Here is a 24,618-nt window from a genome sequence, read left to right as displayed (position 1 = left end):
TTTTATCACCTTTTCTCTTTTGTGGCTCCTGGCCACTTATTTTCAAATTTTGAATCGTTCTTTAATTCCTTTGCCTCGTTCTTGTTTCGTTCCGTCGTCACTCTCTAACTAATGTCAGAAGCGAGCACGGCCCTTTCGGGGTAAGTTTTACAGTCTCGCACCTTTTGTAGCATTTAGTATGTTTTTGATATTGTACCTGTGTTTATTACTATTTTTTTTTGTTGCAGCTTACTTTACGCCTTTACCTTATACAATAAGGTCATGTGGACCGAGTAATCTATTTATTACTCCCTATTGGTGGTTTACAACCTTTTCACCGCTAAGCTGTTGACTCTAAAGTCAACTACCAAATTGCCGCCTACCATAACAGTTGCAGTGCCACACTCAAAGCTTTAAATCGCAAATATTTGAGAGACACTTTCACGGCGCCCGCCACCCGTGCCCTTACCCTTACCTCACAAAGCCGGAACGAAATAATGCTCACATTACTGCTTGGCGGCAGAAATAGATACGGTGGCAATACCTTCATGTACGAACGCTTTCGCAAGGACTTCTACTGCTGCTGTACTGATCTGACTGGTCTGTTTAGCAGGTGTGAATTCCGTTACTCTTACATATCTCTGTATACAGCGACATATAAAAAGCATAGGATCATTCCTTGAAATAATTTAATTTGTTTTCAAGGCGATCAGGTCATCATTAGCATTATTTAAATTTGAAGTTTTAGCTAAAGTATTTAACACCGTGTAGGTTTTAAACTAAAGTGAACACAAGACTTCTTTTTCATTCTAATACCCACAAAAGAGGTTTGTATGTAAACAAAAATGCAAATTATTGTTATTGTTAAGTTGTTGATTTATGCAAGACGTTATGTCAGCCCATCGACAGAAAGTTGAAAAACAATTTTCTATTTACGATAAAAACGCAAATATGTACTTTCCAGTATACTTCGTTGACAAGTACTAAGAGATAGTTGAACAAATATTATTTTCTGTTATAACTGTTTAGTTAGTTTCTAAAATACATATTAGTGTTGCTATTATTGATACAAAGATCCAACAAAATAAAGAAAAATTCCTTCGATCTGCTGTAATCCTTGTTAAAAACTTTAATTATTTCAATCTCTATTAGTCGTAGTAAAATTCACTGCTGATTTCCTGGTAGGTATTGTTTAAATGGTATTATGTAATCAAAAAAGGACATCGTATTGGCTACATAAAAAAGAGTACCTAACATTCGATACATCCCACTTAAATAGTTGTATTTCTAAATACCATTTTTTTTGCTTTTTAACATGGAACCTTCAGTCAGAATACCATTGTTTTACTTTTATTACTTAAATATATCCTTTGTTGTGTATGTTATAATACATAAAAAAGTATATATTTAAGTTAAAAAGCAAAAAATGGTATTTTTACTTACAACAACTTACGTGGGAGGTATCGAATTATTTTATTGAATATCATGATGTTTTGCTATCATTATTTCCATACATATTTTTTCCGACTTCAAAAAAGGAGGTTCTCATTTCGTCTGTATTTGTTTGTATTTGTTTGTATGCGTGTTACGCGATAACAAAAAAACAACCTGAAAAGTTCGTGGAATTAAACCTATTTGCCAAGTTTTGTTGAAATCGGTTACCGGAAAGTCGGCGAGAACCGGATTCATCCCTTAGTTTGTTTGTTTTAGTGGTAGAATATTTATATTCAAATTTAAATGGGACCAATACTGAGGTACCCTTTTTCCAACAAAACAGAATCATCAAAATCAGTTCACAAATACCGGAACAATCGCGTACGCGTACTACAAAAAATCAGTCGGAAGTGAGAACCTCCTCCTTTTTTTTGAACACGGTTAATAAAAAAGGTTTTGTTATGTACATTAACATTATAATTATATACGTTAATACTTGTAACGTAGTTAAGAGTCGCCGCTTATTCTGTTTACCAGACACTGCAGTTTTTGATTTTTTTTTTATGATATCAAGCGACAGAACAAACAGGTCGTGCGTCTGGTGGTAAACGACACACCTACTCACAACAGTTGCAGTGCTACTCATAGCTTTAAATCGCAAAGATCTGAGGGGCACTGCCACTGCGCCCGACACTCTGAGATATAAGTTGACATGTCCCATGTGCCTGTAATTTCAACAGCACCCTTACCCTTCAAAACCGGAACACAGTAATGCTGACATTACTGCTTGGCGGCAGAAATAGGCAAGGTGGCAGTACTTCCATGGACGAACTCTTTCACAAGGGGCTCTACTGCTGCTAAATATGTTGATAGAGTGGTAGTACCTCCCTGGTCCGAACCCTTACACAAGGAGTTCTGCTGTTTCTAAAAATTCCAGTGAAACTATCACGAATCAGGAAATATAACTTAACGATATATTAATATTGCCATAATGGTATCCGTGTTATTGAAAATAATCCAATTCGAAATATTAGCAAAAAAAAAAGAATCATATTACATTAACATCAAAGTTACCTTTGTGTTATCTTATGTTACACACGAAAAAAACCATAAAGGAAATGGAAGGATACTTATATTCGACTCGTTACGAGACGTTCTTTTGATACATCCAATTAACAGAATTAAGATATAGAATATGTTTATTACTAACAAATCGGAGGGAATTTCCAGAGTTACGAAATATAATGTATACAATACTTGCTAGGATTGTGAAATATTTTGAGAGCAATTGAAAGAAAACGATTTTAATATTATTAAATAAGAAAAGATTTTGAAAAGAAAAAGATATCTGTAATTTATATGTAAATTTCATAAACAAGACCAAAGAAAAAAGTAATGTTAGATGATTAAAAGAACATCAGTTGATGAAACAATTCTCATAACAGAATCAAATTTATTATTAAAAGGTTTATCAATTAATCTCCAATGCTTTTTATTGCAGGTACAGGATTTCGGTACTTCGCAATTTCAACTTCAGCTTCATAGAAGCTCATTCGATTGTAGCAGAAGTATTCAGGAGTTTTATATACTCCGGTCTTGTCAGGTTGTACCCCAGGGCCCACAGGCTCCGTAGCTGAGGATATCACAGCACTGCTCAGTCCAGGTACTTTTTCAGGCGGTATTGCACTAGATGAAGTAGATCCAGTCTTTTGGTTTTTATCCGAACTGTAAGCCTTTGAAATCACTCGCACAAAATGACCCCTTAATGCGGATCTCGCCATCATTTTGTAGGGAAAATTTCAACTTCAAAATTAAAATTTAGAGACGAAATAAATCAATTGCCAATTTTATCCGTCAATGTCAAACAGGTTGTAAAAGTTGGCTTTTGCTTTTAATACAAAGATTCCTTTTGAGAAAGAGAGACTCCTTTTGAATACCTATCAAATATGGAATTATAACAGAAATATTGATGGAAATATATTTTTGCAGTGGCATCGTTTAATTCGTAAACTTGATGTAAACTTGCGTCGTGCAAAAATTTAAATAATTTAATAAAAATGATCATCATTTTTTCTATCACTATCGGTCATTTTACAAATTTAAAACAAGTATGGTACTTATATAATTATTGTGAAGTGCAATATATCGAATATACGCGTATCGAAGGACTAATATCGCAAATGTTTTAATAGCAACCAAACCAAAATTGAGGTAATATGTAAATAGTTCCAAAACTGGTAAGTTGCAGCAACAGAGCGTAACCAAATTCGGCAAGCTTAGGGCAGTTCTATCTAGTTTCATCTGGTTACAAGATCTTAGAACTTATATCACTGAAGTTGGCTCCCTTCGTAGTTTAGGCGTGTTCTTAATTACAAGAATGAAAAATGGTTGTTCTATTTGTTAACAATGTCGTGTGAATACTTTAAGTGATTCCATGTATGTAAATAGTAGATATTTACAAACCAACCATTCGATTTCCATTTGGACAAATTTGATTTTGATAAATATGTAGTACCTCGTATATATATAACGATCTGAGGTTCTTTTTCCTAATAAATTTATAAAAAATAAATTAAAAATGGCACTATTTAACACTCAAGGAGTCTCCCCACATGACGTACCATTCGATTACTGCGCCAGCCGGCTGGCGCAATCTGGACGACAATAGACGAATACGATTCGCAATTTAGCATTATAACTGTATGCAATCGAATGAATAAATGATATTTATTTGCTTAAATTGTTTACCAAAGGTAGTATATGTACACATAATAAAACTGTCCTCATATTTTACTAATATGCTAATTTACGGATATATACATTTTGACAGCTAAACAATTCTAAAGCAATTACCATTCATTACTAAGATTAGATAAACAAACACCTAGTAAGTTTTTGTAATATCATGAAGATGTCAAGAATATAACAGTACCTAACATTTTTATTTTATTTTCATATACATATGTTAAGTGATCAAATTTATTGAGATTTATATATAAAAAAGTCCTTGATTGAATAGAATTTTTTATCTCTTAACTATGACATCAGCTTAAATAGAAGATTATTATTTATCATTTTTATAGCAGAGGGCAATTCATTATACTCGTATATTAAAACCTCACACACATGACGCCGCATTGTTTCTAGTAGTAAATTAATTTGTGTATAACTAATCTGTCTGGGCTCCTGTATTTTTTTTATGATAACCTAGTGACGGGACGAACAAATCATGCGTCTGGTGGTAAGCGACACGTCGGTCCATATCAGTTGTTGTGTCACACAGATCTTTAAATCCCAGAGGTCAGGCTGAGACATAAGTTGACACGTCATAATTGTGTAATTTAAGTAATTTAAATAATAATTATTATTTAAATTACTTAAATTATTATATAAATAGTAATTTAAGTAAATTAAGTAATTTCACCAGCACCCTTAGGTACCCTTCAAGACAGGAACGCTCACGCATCGATACTCGATCTGCTGCAGAAATAGATAGGTAGCAGTAATTTCCTGTAAGAACGTTCACAAGTAACTCTACTGCTACTAAACACTTATTACAAACAAGGGTGCGGATGTAAATAATACTAATAATAAATAATGGAAATGCTACTAAATTAACTACCATTGTGCTACTATAGTGAATGTCCCGTGTCTTTTTAAAAAGTTTCTTATTATTCTTTACAAAATTAGATACTTGAAAGAACATACAAGGCAGCGGTAAGTTGTTAAGAAATACTAATAAAGGTTTACATCGATACGATAAAAACAAGAGGGATGATATTCTCTTTTGAAAAAGGTTTTACAAATTATTTTGTTGTTGTATGTTCTATATGCATGAGACGTACTTTCTCAATGCTACGTACTTAGTTAATTATTAAGTAAATATATATAAATGTGTAAGAGCGTGCTCGCTAACCAAATGTTTCCAATTGGCGGGATTTAGTCATTTGGGAAATGTATACTTTTTTTTTTAAATAATTGATAAAAATAATATGTAAATTAAAATCGACATAAAACTTTGTCAACAACAAATCATTGAAAATAAAAACTGAAATCTCTTGAATCTTCAAATTTATGAAAACATCGAAAAGTCAATGCAAACCAAACAATGAATGAATAAAATTCAAACATTGTAGTACAAATTCAAATATGTAGAACATTGACACAGAGGGGTACTTAATTTCTCTGTTGAAGCAAGGGACGCGTGAGCTGGGTCGGGCGTCAAGAGGCTATCCTTTCTACCGGAAACGATCCCGACCGTTATTGTATTCATTGAAGTTAAGTTTATTTACATTCCTATCGAGGCGTAGCATGTCTTAGTTTGAAAACGATTTTCACGTATGTATAAACTTCCATTTTATACTGAGATTATACTACAATATTGATAAACGACATTGTTATTATGTATTAATGCATATTCATGTCAAGATAGCATTTTACTATGTAATTGTCCTGATTTGTTACCATAAAAATGCTTATTTGCTTCTTATTACTAATATCAACATAAATATCGATGTATAATTTAGTATTATATAGAATTGTTTTCTAAAAGTAATGGATGTGACCAAAACCAAAAGCAACCGGACTAAGTCAATTCGCTACTATTTTGTTTTCAGCCTAACTGACTATATCTACCTGAATATACTCTCCTTAATATCCACGCCATCTACAGTAAATATTCCGAACAACTCACCCTCTGTGTGGCATAGCAGGAGGGGTCGAGAGCCCCTGGCCGGTACATCGCCGCGCTGACTGCTGCCATCTGCCGGCTACCTCAGCTTACCCTTCCACCGAGACATCGCTCTGAAACAAAATAGGAGTTAGATAAGAACCGGGGAACATATTGCAGTCTTGTTCAGGTAAAAAGGAATGCTTCTAAAGAACAACAGAGGACCCAGATTGGAACCCTAGAGCAACCTTTCAATATTTTGGTACTGCATGAACTGTTAAGTTCAAATTGCACAATATACCACTATTTAGACATTTAATATACAAATAGAGCCTTAGAGGATGAAAAACTAAAGGAAAATAGTACATTTAATGCCGATATATTAAAGTTTAAAACAAAAGTGGACCCGGTGTAATACCTTGAGGGAGAGCACCAAATACGATCGACAACGTTAATGTTAAGTAGCAAAATGTCTTAACTAACACGTTTGATTTATTTACTCGTAGATATGCGTGCTCCAAAGATAACTAACGCAAGATGTGAGGAAATTTACTTCCTCCAGAACATGTTTTATGATAAGGGCATGTGAATTAGTGCCGAGTACTAGTAATTTACTAGAGACGGGAGACATATGTACGTTCATGTTAACTTGACGTCGTTCTTAATAGAAATGTAGTTACTCCCATTAATCCCACTTATATTATAAATAGGAAAGATTGGTTGGAGCGATGATTGAACGTTTCTGTGTTTGTTACTCATTCAAGCCGATACGGCTTTATAGACATGAATAATAGATCTAAAGGATTAATTGAATATATACTTGGATTAGCACTTATTAACCCTAAACACAAAGTTCAATGTACAATTATTTATTAGTTAAATGAAATGTAGAGGTATATTGTATCGTATTAGTTATTACAGGAGATATTTCTGCTATTAAAACTGTTATGTAAGGACATTGCGCTTATGCTATAGTAATAAAGACTTAGAATCCCGTAGAATTTAGTAATTCTACGAAGTTCTAAAAGTATGATAAAACAGAGTTCAGTAGTCTGAATTCTGGTTTATAATACTTTTAAGTGTTGAAGATCGGAACTTTTAGGAATTGTTTCTCAGTGCCATATTTATGAACAAATATTTTAGGTGCTACATATTATTCTACCATTTGCACCATGCTTAATAAAAGTCTCCATTTTGCAACAATTTGGTGACCTCTTTAAATTAAACATATGTCTGTACAACCTCTAAGTAAGCAATTTACGAACACAAACCCATCAAAGCCGTTCAAACGCTTTCAATTACGCGGAAAGCCGTATTTTTTCTCATTTTTTAACGCAACATGTAGCCTACAGCTATTATTGTGCAATGCGCCGGCGCATCCGTATGCCGCGACGCGTGTCATTGACCCTGCTTCCTAGCGCGAACGCACAGATTACACACAACAGCCTTTTAAAGGATGCATAATTAACATGTTGTGCATTTATGTCACAATTTAATTTTTTAGTTAGTTTGTATTTCATATTTTTTCCTGTTAATTTTTATTCTTATTGAATCGATCTGTGTTTGTTGTTGCTTTTGAGTTTACTCTGACGTCTGACTATGCTTCTTTCTGCCTATCTTCATCTTTATCAATTTCGTGTTGGGTACTCAAGTTAGCTATTTTAATTACACTACTTCTTTTTTAATTCATTAGGTGGTTTCTATTTCCAAAAACTAGGACAACTCAATATTCCCTATACTATGTTCTTGTACCGACATTTCCCATAGAGGTCACCGTAATGACTCAACCACACGTACATACTCGTATAAGCGCAAGGTACAAAGAAATTGTAACGCTCCAGGGTTTCCATTGTTTATCGACAAGTGTTACCGTATGGATAAGCGTTGTATGAGTAACTGTTTGTGTGTGGAGGAATTTATGGAGCTCCAGGTCAAAGTTTTCTAAATATCCATTTAAGTGGTAATTGAAGTGGTGGTAGTCCAGTTGGAAAAAGGTTACTTCTTAATTGAGATGTCGAAAGTTCGAAACCCTATGGTGGCATGTACTTATGACTTTAATTTCTAAGTTGATTACATTAGTAAATGGTTAGTAGAAATACTCTAAAATGGCTGACTCCTTAGAAAACTGGTGAAGCCTTCAACCCACATCGGGCCACCGCAGCGTGGCGGTCTGTGTTCTAAACCTTCTCCTTAAATTCTGACGATGATGATGATGGTGATGGTGGTGGTGGTGTGGTTAGTAATTATTTATTACTCTTTCATACCCTCTCTCTTTATTTCAGAAGAATAATACATATTTATACCAGTGGTTCTATACAAGATAAGTTTTGAATGTTCCACATTAGATATCAATGGGAATATTCCATTATTTTCTAGTGGGTTTCGTACTAAACGGTTAATACAAAAAATCAAAGTGATTGATTGGTAGTTGCAGCAACGTCTCCTAGTATCAGACTATCTAGTTTAACGGACTGAGAACAAATCAAGCAGTTTGAAACCAGGCTGAAGGTAAAACGCCCGCTATTAAAACTTTAGTAATCAGGTATCACAGTAGCGTAGTAGTAGTAGTATATAGCGCAGTGACCCAAAGTGAGTCTGGCCTCCGACACCAGTTTCTAGTTCCTAGTTCTGAACCTGTTCCTTCTAGTCACCAGCACCGAGATTCTATAGATCTTTCTAGACTTGGTCAGCGTCCATTCGATCATCCCCAGCGAGCTCTTGTCGCAGCTCGAACATCTCTCATTCTCTCTTCGTATTTGATTGAAGTAAAGAAATTAGTAATAGAAAAATTGTAAGTCAATGTAGAAAAAGCAATATTTTTCGCAGTTTAAATAATTTGGATACTTTTGTTCAAGTATATAATAGCTTCCATAAACTTGTTTATTTTTGTATTAAATTTCGATGTCGGTTGATATAGCGGTTACCTAGATGTTTTTAAATAAAATATCATCGGAATCAACTGCAGTGATGGCGTTCTTTGTTCAACAAACATGCTAAAACGTGACGTGTCTTAACAAAAACGTGTTTCTTTATAAAACAATACTTATATGTCCTTAAAATTACTGTTATTCTACCACATTACTCGAACACGCCTTCCGTGATGTTAGTGGTAGGGAAATTATAAGGAAGTGAGCAAAAAAACTGCACGAAGAATGTTAACATTGAGAAACGCAAGGTGACCACATGACTGCATGTAGGTCGGCCTTACTATATTATTATAAACAACTTAAGTATGTTATTAATGTAGGTAACATTTTCATGCTAGATAATGCTTAATTAGATAATTCGAGAGACGTATTGGTGGATATAGACGATAACGTTGTTTTTATTTGTTTTAATTACAAGTTATGTTCTCGGTGTACACTGACATTTTAAGAACACTTTACATTATACGGGATGAAACTAAACAAGTTTGTTAACAAAAAAAGTCTGACTCCGATCATAAAAAATTGGTTCCCCGTATGTATATTAGAAAGAGTTTTTTAGCAGAGAAATTTGAAGAGAGCCACACCGACAAAGCAATGCTCTATAATAGAAGAAGATACATTGAAGTGAGCAGATTGAAGCGCATCAACCTAAAAACAATATCATTTAAATGACAAAAGCACGTAGAAGTCAAATTCACTTATTTCAACTTAAATTGTATTGGCGTCTATTTCAACCCTATCATTCTTTTCACATCTCTCGAAGTTGTAACACCACGTGACAACAAATTTTGCTTATTCTTTCCTAGCATTACGGTTTCCTTATATACGTATTAAAGACCTTACAATAGAGAAGTTAGGAGATCTACACAAGCAAGATAAGAAGATATATAACTAGCGTAATCAATTGGAAATTCGCATAGCCAAACAAAAAATTGTTTCTCGCATTTTATTACTACAATTATTTCTTATCATAAGTACGACCACGAAATTATTTGACATTCTTGTTTCAGTATACCATATTTTTACGTTTGTTGTATTTGTATAAAACTCGAAACAATGTTGAAATCTGTGAAAGTATTTAAAATGATAAGCAGAACAAAACTGACAAAATATGGAAGGCGGACGGAGGCGTCTATTTAAAAAAAAAGATGAATTAGGCGCCGGCGTGAAGAGCAATATTTCAGTAATCATGTATTTCGTTATTTTCCCTGTATAATCAATCTAAACGCGGCTTATCATAGACAAAATAACATAACAATATTGTTCCGGACTCCTTCGTTTTATATAATACCTTTTCGTATTTTTCCTATATCATTGTGAATAAAAAAAACCTATAAAAAAACAAGCGTTTGCTTAGAGGATGGAAAAAAATAAATAGTCTAAGGGCGCTAGTCGCCTTTTCCATCAAAACAATGAAAAATACTAATATATAAAGGGACTGTATGGTGCAACTCTTGTCTACCAAAACAAATGGTTGAAAACTTGTAAATAAATCTAGTAGTATAAGTCAAGCGAATTTTATCCCATTTCACAATAGAACTCAGTGTTTTCCCCTCTTCTAAGATTTTTTCCGACTTTGACGTTGACAGAATCATCATTTCTGGTACTAATGATAAAGCCATAAAAAAAATTGAAAATAAAATAAATTGCACGTATAAATGTGACAGGCGCACGATATTACCAGGGTTGCCGTCAGAAATATTAATGGTTATTGAAACACCGGTCTTCTCCGCTATGTTTTTGTAGGTTATAGACTTCAAATTCAAAAGAAAAAAATTGTTTATATTTACCTTACGTTCATATCATTAGAAATGATAATAATAGTTCGTTCTGACAGAGTTGAAACATTATCCTAATTTTCATCCCATATTTATTGCAAATTATACCTTATAACACGTAAATCGTTTTATAATATAACACGTACACACAATAATTACATAATTGTGTGACCCCCTATAGAAGCTCCATTGACACGGCTGACAGTGAAAGTCTAGAAGAAACCTCAAAACATCATTAGAATAACCACGAATGTACAAATTACGTTTTTTGGACGCAATCATTGAATTATTGTGGGGAAAATATGGTATGAAATGAAGGCGATTTGTCAAGAATGCTATTGTACTCTAGAGACATTTATGTCAAACGAACGAAATACAGGCAACAAAAGAGCAAACAACTAATCTGTGTTAAGAGTCTTGTCACTATCTGTATTACTAGTGGCAAGTGTTGCCCAAACTCTTGGTCGTAATTGTAGTAAGACCAAGTTGAAGGCTAATCCTGCTTGATTTGAGCAAGAACAAGAGTACGTCTACAAGACTCTTGCATCTCGCACATAAGTCAATGACATGGGTATTAGGTATTGATGCATTTGGTTTTAAATGAATGTCGATATTGGTTCACTTGCATTCACGACACACACGTTACCTAATGTCAGTCTCAAAACCACAGTTTCTTCTAACAACAAAATTGATTGGTAACCATAACACGAAAAGCTATATCGCAAGTAGATACATAAAGGTTTTTGTTACTACTTGCATACGGCAAAAGAATGGAGTACACCACCATATGTCTTTGTCTGTCTATGTGTGTTGCTCGACAATTGTAATATGTGGCTATGCAATGCTGGAGTGGACACTTAAGAGTTGATATGACCTTAGCTGGAATTCAAAATTTTCCCGCACTGAATCGGTTGCATTGCGCGGGTCGAGCGGCAGGGGCTTTATTTCAGAATTATTTTTTTTACAAACGAAAATAAATCCATTTGAAAAATTTATGTCGTATATTATACGCGTTCTGTTTAGTTCAGTTGATATTAAAAAAACATATGTAAAATACCTGTCGAATACAGCGGTTTTCTTGTAAAATTTCGAGGTAATATGTGTTTTCTTTTTTTATTGTGATTATTTTTAGGAATCGTGTTTTCACGCCGTACTAATCAGTGTATATCCTTAATTTTATCCAAAGTGAATAAATAATTCAATACTTTTTATTATGTGGAATCAACCAAAGTCATTTGAGGTTCGCCTCTTAAGACTTACACAACGCGCACTACTGTATGTCACATCCTTGCTCATTATCAAGGCGATTGCGGCAAAACATGCATTTTTCTTTGAAAAGGCGGCTTCATATGTATATACATATAAACGTATTAAAACTAAAAACCAAGAGTCGATTCTCGTGTTTGTTGTAAATATCGCAGTCAAAAAACGTTGGAAAACCATATTGGATTTCTATTTGATGTTTTCGGAAGAAGTAAGATAGCCTTCAGCGCTCGACATGTAAGGAATGGTGGAAAGGAGTAAATACCGGAATGTCGCTCGCGAAGACGTATGAATACATATGAATCAGTTATGGTAAAATATACACACAAATTTGACTTCATAAAAAGGCATTATTTTGCCTACGAAATGATACAATGATGTTCTCTGTTACTTCAATCAAAACTGTCTTGACAAGTCTTGGTTTTAGTGTTACAGGACACGACAAACGGAATACGTATTAAATAAAAACGTGTGTGTTCCTCAACTTGACATTGGCGAAATCATTGATTATTTCGATGGGGCCATAACATTTAAAAGAAGAAGAAGACACTTTAAAATCTGTTGACTTAGTCTCTCTATTGACACCAATAAGTTGTAGCACAGAGATTTTAAGGACATTTCCTGTAGACATTGATAATTCAACAAAATTAGGAAATCGAAGATCGAAATATTACAGCATACAAGAACTTTAAAATTTAATTTAATTCTCTCCGATCCCTTTGCAATGGCGGTAAAATTACATTAAAATACTAGAATATATGGACTGAAAACAATATTAAAAAACTTAAGCTTATATTGGAAGAATTTTTATTATTAAAAAGCTTCTATTCGTTTCAATAGGTTTTGAAATAAAATGGTTTGATACTATTTAAAAACAAACAAAGGACAACAATAAATTAGCTAAACGTATAAATACATAAAATGTTGTTAATAATGAATATGGTAATGTAACCTGAATGTTTAGCCTTAGTCTAAGTTTGCTTGTTGCATTTTATATTAGATTTTTTGTTTACTAAATGTAAAAGTAATGAAAAAAGTACTCAACGTTTTAAAATGTACACCGTACCAAAGACATGATTTCATGTAACATTAATTATGAGCGAATTATGAATTGCCCCATTGATTCATATTGTTTTTATTTATCAATTTTATTCGTTTCAAAAATATTCATGCCTAAAGTTGCTTCAACTTTATAATTGTTATTGACTCAAAAGATTTCCGCGATCAGCCAAAAAATTAAGTGAAATAGAAAATTACAAACCTAATTACATAAGTGACCAGTTTATATATAAGCTCAGAGCTCCTTGTGAAAGAGTTCGTCCAGGGAAGTACTGCAACCTTACCTATTTCTGCCACCAAGCAGTAATGTTAGCATTACTGTATTCCGGTTTTGAAGGGTAAGGGTGTTGGTGAAATTACAGGCACATGGGACTTGTCAACTTATGTCTCAAGGTGCAATACACCGTGCCGGTTGGGGTTCCGCCACAAAGTAAACTTTGATTCATTTGTGGTGAGAGCGCCGACCGGACACCTATAGACCTTCATGAAGAAAGAGTTTTGACCGTATGGTGTCACGTATCGGCGATTCCGCGGCCGGTTACCTGATACCAGATTGCGTCACACGTCACCGACAAGCAATTCGTGTAAATTAGTTTTAAAAAGTGTTATACTATATTGTAAGTACGTTATTCCTTAAGGTACATATTATATCAGTGATTTATTGTATTATTATGTATCATAGTCCTTAAGGTATCTATTTATGGGTCTTTGTAACCTGAATACAAATAAATAAAAATAAAAAGATGTATTCAATAAAACGATTAATACTACAAACCTGAGATTGTGAAAATTACTTCCACTCCTTTTAAAGAAAAGCTTATTACAAACAGAGGTCGTTAACCGTTGCAAAACAACTTTGATCCCTAAAAGTATGACGTGCGTAGGTTCACTTTCTGCAAACTACATTGTTTTATCTCGTGCAATATCAAACCTAAGATACTTGTAGAAACATACGAGGGAAAATTACGTCGCACATTCATGTAGTCACTTTTATTGTAGAGGTTTTTGTTTCCTAGATATTGGGATTAAACAATGGACTTTTAAAAAAATAAGTAGTTTAGAGTCCACTGAAAATCAGCCTCACAGCCTTTTCCCGGCGGTGATATTAACTGAGTGGATTCTTTCACATGTGCCACAGCCGCACACATGACATCTACTTAGCACACAATAGTGTTGACTATCCTTGTGGTCATTTCATTACCTGTTACTACGATTTTATTTTTAATTCATTTTATTTATTCATTTTTTTGTATTCTATTTTATTTTTGTTTTAATTTAGCTTTATTTTTTTTCTTACTTTGTATTATTGTATTGTGGCGTTATACCGTAATAAATGATTTCTATTCTAAGTAAAAATAAGTTATGAAGACTTACAATGCTTATAAGCAAGGCAAATTCAGGCGTTACTTTGTAGTAAGTCCATGGTAATAAAAATAGAAGTAAATTAACTGACTGCTCTGCGAACCCAGTGAATGTTAAATCGTGCAAAATAGCTGCGCTTGTGTTGAATATTTCTTTCATGCAGTTAATTTTCCCAACCTCCCTCTGCATAAAATTAATAAATAAATAACACAAGCGCAACTACAGTCACAAACCACAACCAAAACCACCACGATTTAAACTTCACTGGGTTCGCGGAGTAGCAAATTAATTTACTTATATTTTTTTGAAAAAGTCAATGAAATGCAGAATATATTGTCGGAAGCGTTGTATGTATTATTATTTAAATATTTTATTTATTTATTTTTACCGGACGTAGGTATTATTAGCATTTATTGCATACTCTGAATATTGTTATTTTTGACTTTGTTTGGTCACCCCGGCGTTGTCCGGAAGAAATTACTATCTAGCAACAAAGCCGCCGGTAATGCCTTATTTTTTGTTTGTTCTTGTGGTCAATAAAGAGTATTTGTATTGTATTGTTTGGATAAGACACGGACAATTTAAAAAAAGATGGTGAATGTATTGTTGTATAAAAAAAATTGTATTGAATAAAATATACATGCTAATAAAACCTCCTGTTGTTTATGATGCACCTCTAGTGGAAATGGAACATAGACTTAACTACAAAACGTTTACAATCAAATTTATATGGATAAAACAGAGACACGTCATACATTCTTACATTTTTTCAAAGAAGGCGCAATGATTATTAAAACAGTAACATTGTAAGAGCTCTATATGGTGTGAAATTCCTTGGCTGCAGACTTATTTCAAGGCGATAGTACTTAAATAGACATTATTTAGGTGTACGCACACGCTCCATCGTGTACTTCTTCACTTTCTATCAGGTGAGAATGGGAATGGGAAAGAGAATTTTTATAATAAGAAAAACTAAAAAATCCATGCTCAATTGCTGTAAAAGCAAAACTATTGACTGGGTCTTTATAAATTTTACAACCTTTCAACGAGGGCGATATATTCTTTGACTATTTAGAACTTCATATATAATATCAACATAAAATATGTTCGATATGATACTATCTCGTACGTCCACAGCACAGCATAATCGCAGGCCATCAGTGTAGGCGCGCCCACGAGTGAAATGTACGCTAAAGTGACTGTGCCAATATAATAATAGTATTTTCATTGCGGTAGTATTACCTTAGGCAGCCAATGATGATATCATCCGGGTATTATCATGTTGCACTTGAAAACCTAATTTTCTAAGTTTATAGTTTGTTCATGGACTCGAGAACAAGCAATCAAGAGATTAGAATCGAACTGTACGTTTACCGTGAATATACTTTTATATGCCATAATAACATGGCAAATTGTACATTTAGACGTATGGAGAATTGAATGCGTCATACAAAGAACCTACGCGATTGTCAGTTCTCATTATATAAATAGTTTTGTTGTATATTTAAAAAAGGAAAGAAGGAGTAAAAACGAGCTATAAACTAGTATTCTATGGGTATCTAATTTTATTTTAATTTTTAAGACGTATCATATATATAAGTATTTATAGAATCACGTGCACAAACTTAATTACGTAGACTAATTAAAATTTCTATTAAGTAACAAAAATTCGTTGCAAAGCAGTAAACAAAAGACGAAACAAAAAACGATTGTATTCTACACACACATAATAAAGTGACGAACTTTGAAAAGTAGTTTTTGGGAAACTGAAAATACAGATTTGAAAAAAGTAACATACTTGGCACCAACTATGATTATTTTAATATTTAATCATTTAAAAATGTAATTTACAAGAACTAATCGGTACAAGGTTAATTTTTTACTCAACTTTTGTTGTCATTTGACCTAATAAAATGAAGGTCACAATATTAAACCGTTGATTAAGTAATAAAGGAAGTCGTATTTGTAAAAAAATAATGATGATTTTCGAACGAAAACGGCTCAATTGCTAATCCTTACTTTTTTGCCAACAGTAGTAGCGTTTGTCTTTGCAGAAGCAAATTCCATGCCACTAAATGTGGCATTTACATAAACATATGAAACAGACCCATATAATGAGTCTGTGCCAATCAAGCTTTAATAGGTCAGTTCCTGATTGAATTTCAGTAATTTAGATTTTAAGACTTTCGTGGTTATTCACTAAATGATTATCATTAGTAACAGGTTTCTTACCACGGTATAACTTTGTTTGGTTGGTACGAGAAGCCATCGAGATCACGAAGTACAAAACATTTAACCGTGATGATGATTTTAAACTCCAGTGCATGGAATCCGGTCCTTAGTGCGTGCAGTAATAAAAACAAAAACACCTCGAGTTCAGTTTCGAGTTTGGATACAGTAAGTGTGGTTTGTGTGAAAAAAGTGAGTGACAATGGTAACGCCACAACAAATCGCGATGAAGGTAGTCGTCGACAGCGCAAGAGGGTAGACAGATATGTCTGCCCATAAAGCTGTCATCTGCCGCCGTCCAGTCAACCCGTGACCATGGAGCGTGCAACCGTTCCGAAATATCGGGAAAATAAAAAGAAGTTATACCGTGGTAAGAAACCTGTTACTAATGATAATCTTTCAGTAATTTTACGGTATAAACTCATTTTGCTAATTTTTTTAATTAGATCACCTTCATTCTAAAGGTGCGATATGTACACCATTAGGATACTGGCAAATATAACAAAATTTTAGTTGACATGGTAAGTGGTATATATCAATTTCCACTATTAAGAGCCTATTCAACCTCAAACGGCTTTGGTTGATTCCGCATGACAGTGAGATTGTTGAATCAATCACTTGGGAAAAAATATAAAGTAAAATTGAGTATATACACTAATTAGTATGCGGTGTGAAAACACGATTCCTAAATATTTTCACGATAGAAAAAAAACCACAAACTTACGTCGAAATTTTACAAGAAAGCCGTTGTATTCAATAGGTACTTCACGTATACGAATGATTTTTTTTTAAATATCATCTGTACTAAATAAAACACGTATAGTATGCGATATACATTTTTCAAATGGTTTTAATTTGTTTTTACAATAAATTCTGAAGTAAAGCCAGTGTCGCTCGCTCGACCCAAGCAAAATGAACCGTATTAGTACATGAAAACTTTGAATTCGAGGTGAGGTAATATCGACTCTTCATTGTAGAAAATGTAACAAAAGAAATGATACTTACTCTTAATGATGTTCTTGCGAGTTCCAGCCACAAAGTCCGCAACTAAGTAAGTCGGCAACTTTGTCTTTAATTGCCAAGGTAATATTCAGTTACGAGCATATAAATTTTAAGGAAAGTTGTTTACATGGTAGTAAAGATGTATGAAAAAGTTTGTTCGGCTTAATAACAGAAATCGTACCCGTGGTATAATAAAACCACATGAGGTACGTCAAAAGTGCCTATATCACATGAAAGCCATAAAAATAATACGAACTACATGAAACAAATTACGTAAATGTACAATTTTATAACTATACTATTTAAGCATAAAAATGTCAATGACTAACTTCGTTCGCATAATCTTTAAACCTCTCTTCCGAAAAGTTGTAATTTTGCAGATGTGACCTTTTTACGCTGTGGGTGCAACTTATTCAATATAGCGACAACTCCCTACGTCTTCCGATACGCAATCGATACCAGTAAATTTAAATACAAAGTGTTCCTTCCAGCTTTGATAAATTACCACTTTACGGTTTTTGCGTGAATAAAATTTTACTAGTACTTATTTTAAAAGGACTTGCACTAAACTAAGCCAACTAATCAATATCTAAGGTACATCACATACGGTGTCACCGGAACTTATTTTCTAAAAACTACATTGACAGTCGTGTAGCAAGTATAGCTTTCTAAAGAAACGTCGGTCATGTTAATGCTTGCTTTGGCGTCGTGTGTCGTACGGCTATTAGGCAATATTGACCAATGCTTCGTTTGTACTATGCATGTCAAGTTCATTTTACTCGCAAGGTGCGACTTGCACAGTTAAAATTCTGTAGTAACACTTTGTGAGCTTTAATGGATGGTAACTACATATGGACAGGCGTGTCGCTTAACACCAGTTGCTCGACTTATTCGTGGCATGGCTTGACATCTAAAACAAAAATAAGATTGATACAAAGTCATCAACCCCTGTAAGGAGATTTATTTCGACTGGTTGGTCCTGTCGCTTTTTTATTCTTTATTTATTTAGGGGCTTTGGTCGTTATTGAACATGTCAGCCCGATTAGAAAAACAATACCTCAAGTGATATTATTAAAAAAATGTTAATTATTTGGCCAAAATCAGAAGCACGGTAGTAACTTTAGATTCCTTTTACTTATCTCAGCTTTGCTTTAAATAAACATGGCAATTAAAATAACTATATGACAAACGCTTTGTCCATTTTAAATATTTACAATGATATTTTAGTAATGCTAAATTCCCGAAGCCGTGGTAGCCTAATGGTTTGATCTATCGCCTCTCAAGCAGAGAGTCGTGGGTTCGGATCCGGGCTTGCACGTCAGAGTTTTTGAATTGAAATTTGAAATTGACCATGAGCAAGGAAAATATAGTAAGGAAACCTGCCTACATCTGCAAAGTGTGTGCGAAGTTCCGTATCCAGTTATTAATTAGGCCCAGATGGAAACTAAACCCAAATCCTCTCATTGTGAGAAGAGATCTGTGCTCAGCAGTGGGACTGTATACATAATCATAGTCTAATATAAGTCTAATGTATAATAGTTAACTTATACAAGTTATACAAGTTAACTATTATTTATATTATTTTATTTATATTTATATTATTTTAAGTAGAAATAGAGCTCCTTGTGAAAGAGTTCGTCTAGAGAAGTACTGCCACCTTACTTGTTTCTGCCGCCAAGTAGTAATGTACGCATTACTGCGTTCCGATTTTGAAGGATGCTGGTAAAATTACAGGCACTTGGGACTTGTCAACTTATGTCTCAAGGTGACGGGCGCAGTGGCAGTGCCCCTGAGATCTTTGCAGTTTAAAGCTCTGAATGACACTGTAACTGTTATGAACAATCATGTTACTGAAGACCAGGCGCACGTCTTGTTCGTCCTGTCATAAAAAAAAATTAAAATAAAATTTATAAACTCCTTCTTACCACTGGCTCAGTCTAAACACACCTCACTTAACCCAAGGAGTAAGTAGGCTCATAGGCGTAGCGCGCGTTTTTTTTACCCATAAAAACGTCATGGTTTTACATGGAGAGACATTGCAGTCGTAAAACACTTGATTTATATTCAACTCTCTATGCAAGTTACTGTTTCCTATAATGTAGATGTTCACACATGTTTCATTGTAATGTTGCAAATGAGGTTTATGTGTATCTGGTATTTTCTTAATGAATATTACTACCGCAAAAATTCATAAATAAATACTTAACTTATTTATACTTACTTTACCAATGATCGATATTTTAAGGGAAGTGCTTTAAAGTTGAAATAGCATTTTGTTTTTAAACATATATCGATAATGATTAGTTCACTTGACATGTATAATCCTCAGGAAAGATTATGCAGTATGTTTCATAAGCAAGCTATTATAATTATTACTAAAAAATATCTAAACTGGAATTTCTCTAAATCTCTAGTAATGAACACCAAAAATCCACTAAGTAACTAACCAATAATCGAAACCAATTAATGAACACCCTGTAATTGACTCTCACCCATAAAGAAAAGTGTTTTTATGATAGAAAATTTTGTCCTAAATCTTATTAGAAATGAATTTAAAAAAGGTATCGAGCACTGGTGCTTGTCAGCCACCACATATTTATTTTAAACCGACTTCAAAAAAAGTGAGGAGGTTGTCAATTGGACTGTAGTTTTTTGCATGTATGTTACGCGATTTCTCCGGAAAGAGGGTACCTCCTACGGAGCGAACCCAGTTTTGCGCACTTTCCACTAACCAATTTCAATAAAACTTGGCAAATAGATGTAATTCCAATTTTTGAGGTCAGTTTTTTTTTATAAGAAAGTTATAAAAACATAAAAGTCTAATTGCAATATTTTTCATTTTTATTGAATGTTTTACTACTATGATATTCTTTACTAGTTTGAAAATACTTCACTAGTTTTTTATTATTAATATGCAAAGATCGAACAATCTTCGATCGAACAAGATTCGATCTCGAAGATCCGCAAAATCACATAGCAAAATTCGTAAGATCTGTCTCGATCGAAGCAATCGGATCGAAGGAATTTTTCTTTGTGTTTGTTCAATCTTTGTATCGTGTAATAACATGTGTAATTATTAAATATAATAATCCTTGTGCAGCAAGGTATCTAAATAGAACTCTCTACAAAATTGCGCGAATGATCGCCATTTCACTTGTATCCGGAAGTTATTTGTTATACATACCTCTGTCATTTAATACCATTTATTTTCGAGGTACTATTTACATTCAGGATTCTTGCAAATGGATTGTTTCTTGTTGCAATTTGCATATGTTTCTTTTTATGAAACAAACCAATGGCTTTGGCTTTTTGCAGGTCCCATAGTCACGACAGAATGAGATGATAAAGTCATCAACCAGGCATGTCTAATATTAATATAAACTTCCTTTTCTCTATAGTTACAAAAATTAAGTTAAATACTTTATTTTTTACATACGATTTGCAAATATTGAAATACTATAACAATATAAATTTCTTAGTAAAATAAATTTGTTATATAAAACGAAACTAAAAACAATAGTTTTATTCCAATGTCTTGCAATTGCGAAAACCGAAGAAAACCCGATATGAATACTTAGTAATAGCGATTTTAAAGACGAACTGCGGAACTAAACCCGGGTACCCACATTTTAGGCAACTTACTACTCAAATACGAGCATCTTAGTAAGTATAATTATTTTATTTGTTAATATATCTTATTCGGGTATCTCGTGCAGAATTCTAGACCGCGTACCAATTAGTGAAATATTCAGAACGAATATCTGCGAAATAAAATTTGTTTCTTTGGAATACCACACTAAATTTACTTCAACTCAGGAAGTCATCCATCAAGATAGCTTCTGGTAAAAGGAAATAAAATTATAAGTGCTCTTTACGATAAATAATTACTATCGCTTCATAAAAGCTGGTATATAGCTTATTAATTATAAAATATAATGATAAGTATAATCACCCGCGTATAAAATCACGCATTTTATTAGTAGTATAATGGATAAATACATGTACATACATTTTTAGTAGCAGCAGAGCTCCTTGGGATAGAGTACGTCCACGAAAATTTTGCCACCATACCTATTTCTGCCGCCAAGTTGTGTGTGAGCATTACTGTGGTCCGGTGTTGAAGGGTACGGATGCTGGTGAAATTATACACAAATGGGACATGTCAACTTTTAAGGCTTAGGGCGACAGGTGCAGTGGCAGCGCAAGGTAGTAGTAGATAGTAGATAGTGCAAGGTGCTTTCCGAGCTATTCAGCACACTCGAGTTAAAACGTTCGATTCGGATTCGCATACGATATCGTTATCCAACAACGTTTACGGAGTTAGTCGGCGAACATAGAACAAGAAAAAATTAAATCCTTTTATATACATTTTTAAGAATTTAAAAGCTTAAAATATAGTAATGCAAGTCTCGCATTAAAATAAATTAATAAAATTTAACAAAATCCAGATTTTATTTAAAGTAATAAAAGATTTCATGATATGATTAGATGATATTACATTCTTCTTTGTAAACAATAGGAAGTTCGGTAAGTTTCATTCGAAGACTGTGTTCTGAATAACGTTTGTAGCCGGTCGTCGTCGTGATGTCATTTCGGTTCGGTTTCGAATACGACAGTTTGACGTTCGATTCGGTTATTGTGAACAAAAATGAAAAGAAATCGTACGATATCTAATCGAATCGGTCGACAACAGAGATATTGTAAGGTTCTGAATCGACCTGCAGTTCCGGATCCGAAAAATGACGGTTCGAAATGTCACAGGGATCATTATATCTCTAGGTGTAACAAGCGATATTCGTATTTTCTCGGATTCTAATCGAACTTAGTGCACAAGCGACATCCGATATCGGAACGAAACCGCGGCGGCTGCAGTCGCAGGCGACACTTAGCTTCGGATAAATTTCACTATCTGCCTAAAATGAATTCATCGGAGTAGATTTTTAAGCATTTAAAGTACAGCCATGTGTATTAACATATAGATAACGAAATTATAATCAAATATTATCCGGTAACGCTGATAATTTTATTTTTTACTATTTAACCCCTTAATAATCGCAACAATCATTGACTTACACTTATATGGACGTCGGGTCCGCGCTAAAAAGTGTCCGCACTTGTAAGGCGCTAAAATCGTATACAGAGCGCCAAACTCCGCTTTAGTCTTCATTTGTTCGACTGACAGCGCGATACTGCGATGACATTACAATTTAAATTTCGAATAGGTTGACTTGGGACATTTTTTTCGTGGTTTTTGTATTAGACCCGTCGTCCATTTATTTGTAAGTCAATGGCAACAATGGACTTTTATTCGAAAAAAGTATTTTATGATTTCATTAAAATGTTCATCATAGAATTATGAATAAATAAATTAACCTTTCGTAACATCTATTATTGTATGTTACTTAATTTGTTGTGCTACTTACGTATTCAGTTATTATCAGAATATTTTAGAAAATTTACACCAAATTTTCCATCATATATAGATCCCGGCTTTCATACAAATTGCAAGTCGAAAGAGGTTTTGTTGAATCGCAACTGATAACACCGTGACGCACGATTGATTTCAAACTATTTATGTCAGTAGAGTGTGCGAGATGGAGAGATCACGTGCACAGAACCATCAGAACGAAAATTATAGGAAACAAGTACCGATTGATACGGTTTTCTAATCAATGCAATTTGCTGTGATGTTCCCGTGGTATACTAAACTGTAACTATTTTGAACACGAGCGAACGACTCGCTCAGCAAAATTGCTGTAAGGGTGCTCAAAAACAAAATAACCATAAGTAAACGAATAAATTTTAACTGCCTGCGTGGCCGAACGATTACCACTGCCATGCAGTAGTCCCGGGTTGATTTCCTGGACCGGGAGAAATATTTGTAAGGCTTACATTTATTTCTCTCGTGAATTTGGATGTAATTTGTGGTTATCTATGTGTGTGTCCATTGTACTCGCGATATACGGTTTCCTTATTGCGGCGTTATGACTGTATGCGTTATTATTATAAATATTATTAGACTACGTCACATACGTTGCTCCGATCGCAAAGTATATATGAGAATGTCACGTCATGAGTAACAATAAGTACAAATTACTCCAGCTTATCATTCAGGGCAAATGAAGTGTCGCTAGAAAGCGGTATTCATTGTACCACCTCGCTCTCTAAAGCAGCACCCTGTAAAGTCAGGATTTCCATGATGTTTTTAACCGGCGATAGGAAAGAAATCCCAAAATAAAATTAAAAGCTACTACAAACAAAATGCCTACTTAAAGCAAGAGCCTACGTTAAATTAGTTTTATATTCACTCAAGGCAACGATCAAAAAAGCGTTTTTTGTATCTATCATTTCTTGTTTATAATGACAATTTGAGCAAAATCCTCTGTTCACCATAGCCACAAGTGTATTTACTACATGAAATAAGAATTAAGTTTCGCGATTGTACACTTCGCGGAATAGGGACCTGGTGACCTGTACAGGAATTTTTATACCTATCTCAGGCACCAGTCTCTTCTCTTCTCAAACAAGTTTTATTGTCAAAACTCACTAGTCAGTAAGCATTTACATAATTTATTTGTACATTGAGAGAAAATAAAAATAAATTATTGTTACGAATTTACACATCGAAATAGCGTTTGTTGCATTTATGTTAGATGACTTTATCATCACCGTCAGCCATGATCATGGAATGTATAAAAGTCCCAAAACGTATGCTTGTTTTGAAAAAAAAAATGTACATGATTTATATTCGAAAAAATAGTTTCTTTTCCGATTAAGTTCCTCTACAATACATAGTTTTGTTTACAAATTCTGAGGGACAAGAGTTAACATCGTTATATAACCTACATGTATAAAAAGGTAACGAAGACTTTTGAAGTTACCAAACCCTCATTAGGCCAGCGTAACAGACTAAGGC

General features: G+C 33.8%; 1 protein-coding gene across 2 annotated transcripts in view; it reads right to left on the bottom strand.

Annotated features, from left to right (window-relative positions):
* Positions 1 to 24,618, bottom strand: part of LOC113234185 — a 278,589-nt gene that overhangs the window by 119,100 nt on the left and 134,871 nt on the right. Inside the window, exons 1-2 of one of the 2 annotated variants that reach the window (XM_026469471.1) lie at positions 15,714 to 15,731; positions 6,107 to 6,216 (exon numbers count right to left, since the gene is read on the bottom strand). In XM_026469471.1, the coding sequence (XP_026325256.1) occupies positions 6,107 to 6,175 (69 nt within the window). In that variant the 5' untranslated portion in view covers positions 6,176 to 6,216; positions 15,714 to 15,731. Of the gene's footprint in view, positions 1 to 6,106; positions 6,217 to 15,713; positions 15,732 to 24,618 lie in introns of those variants that run through there. The other variant, XM_026469470.1, reaches the window with a different exon arrangement.

Source organism: Hyposmocoma kahamanoa, unplaced genomic scaffold (genome assembly GCF_003589595.1).
Source record: "Hyposmocoma kahamanoa isolate Upper Pololo Valley unplaced genomic scaffold, ASM358959v1 81, whole genome shotgun sequence".
In the NCBI taxonomy this organism is placed as follows: Eukaryota; Metazoa; Arthropoda; class Insecta; order Lepidoptera; family Cosmopterigidae; genus Hyposmocoma; species Hyposmocoma kahamanoa.
Note: the sequence above shows the minus strand (reverse complement) of the source record. Positions and strands in the feature narration are given on the sequence as shown.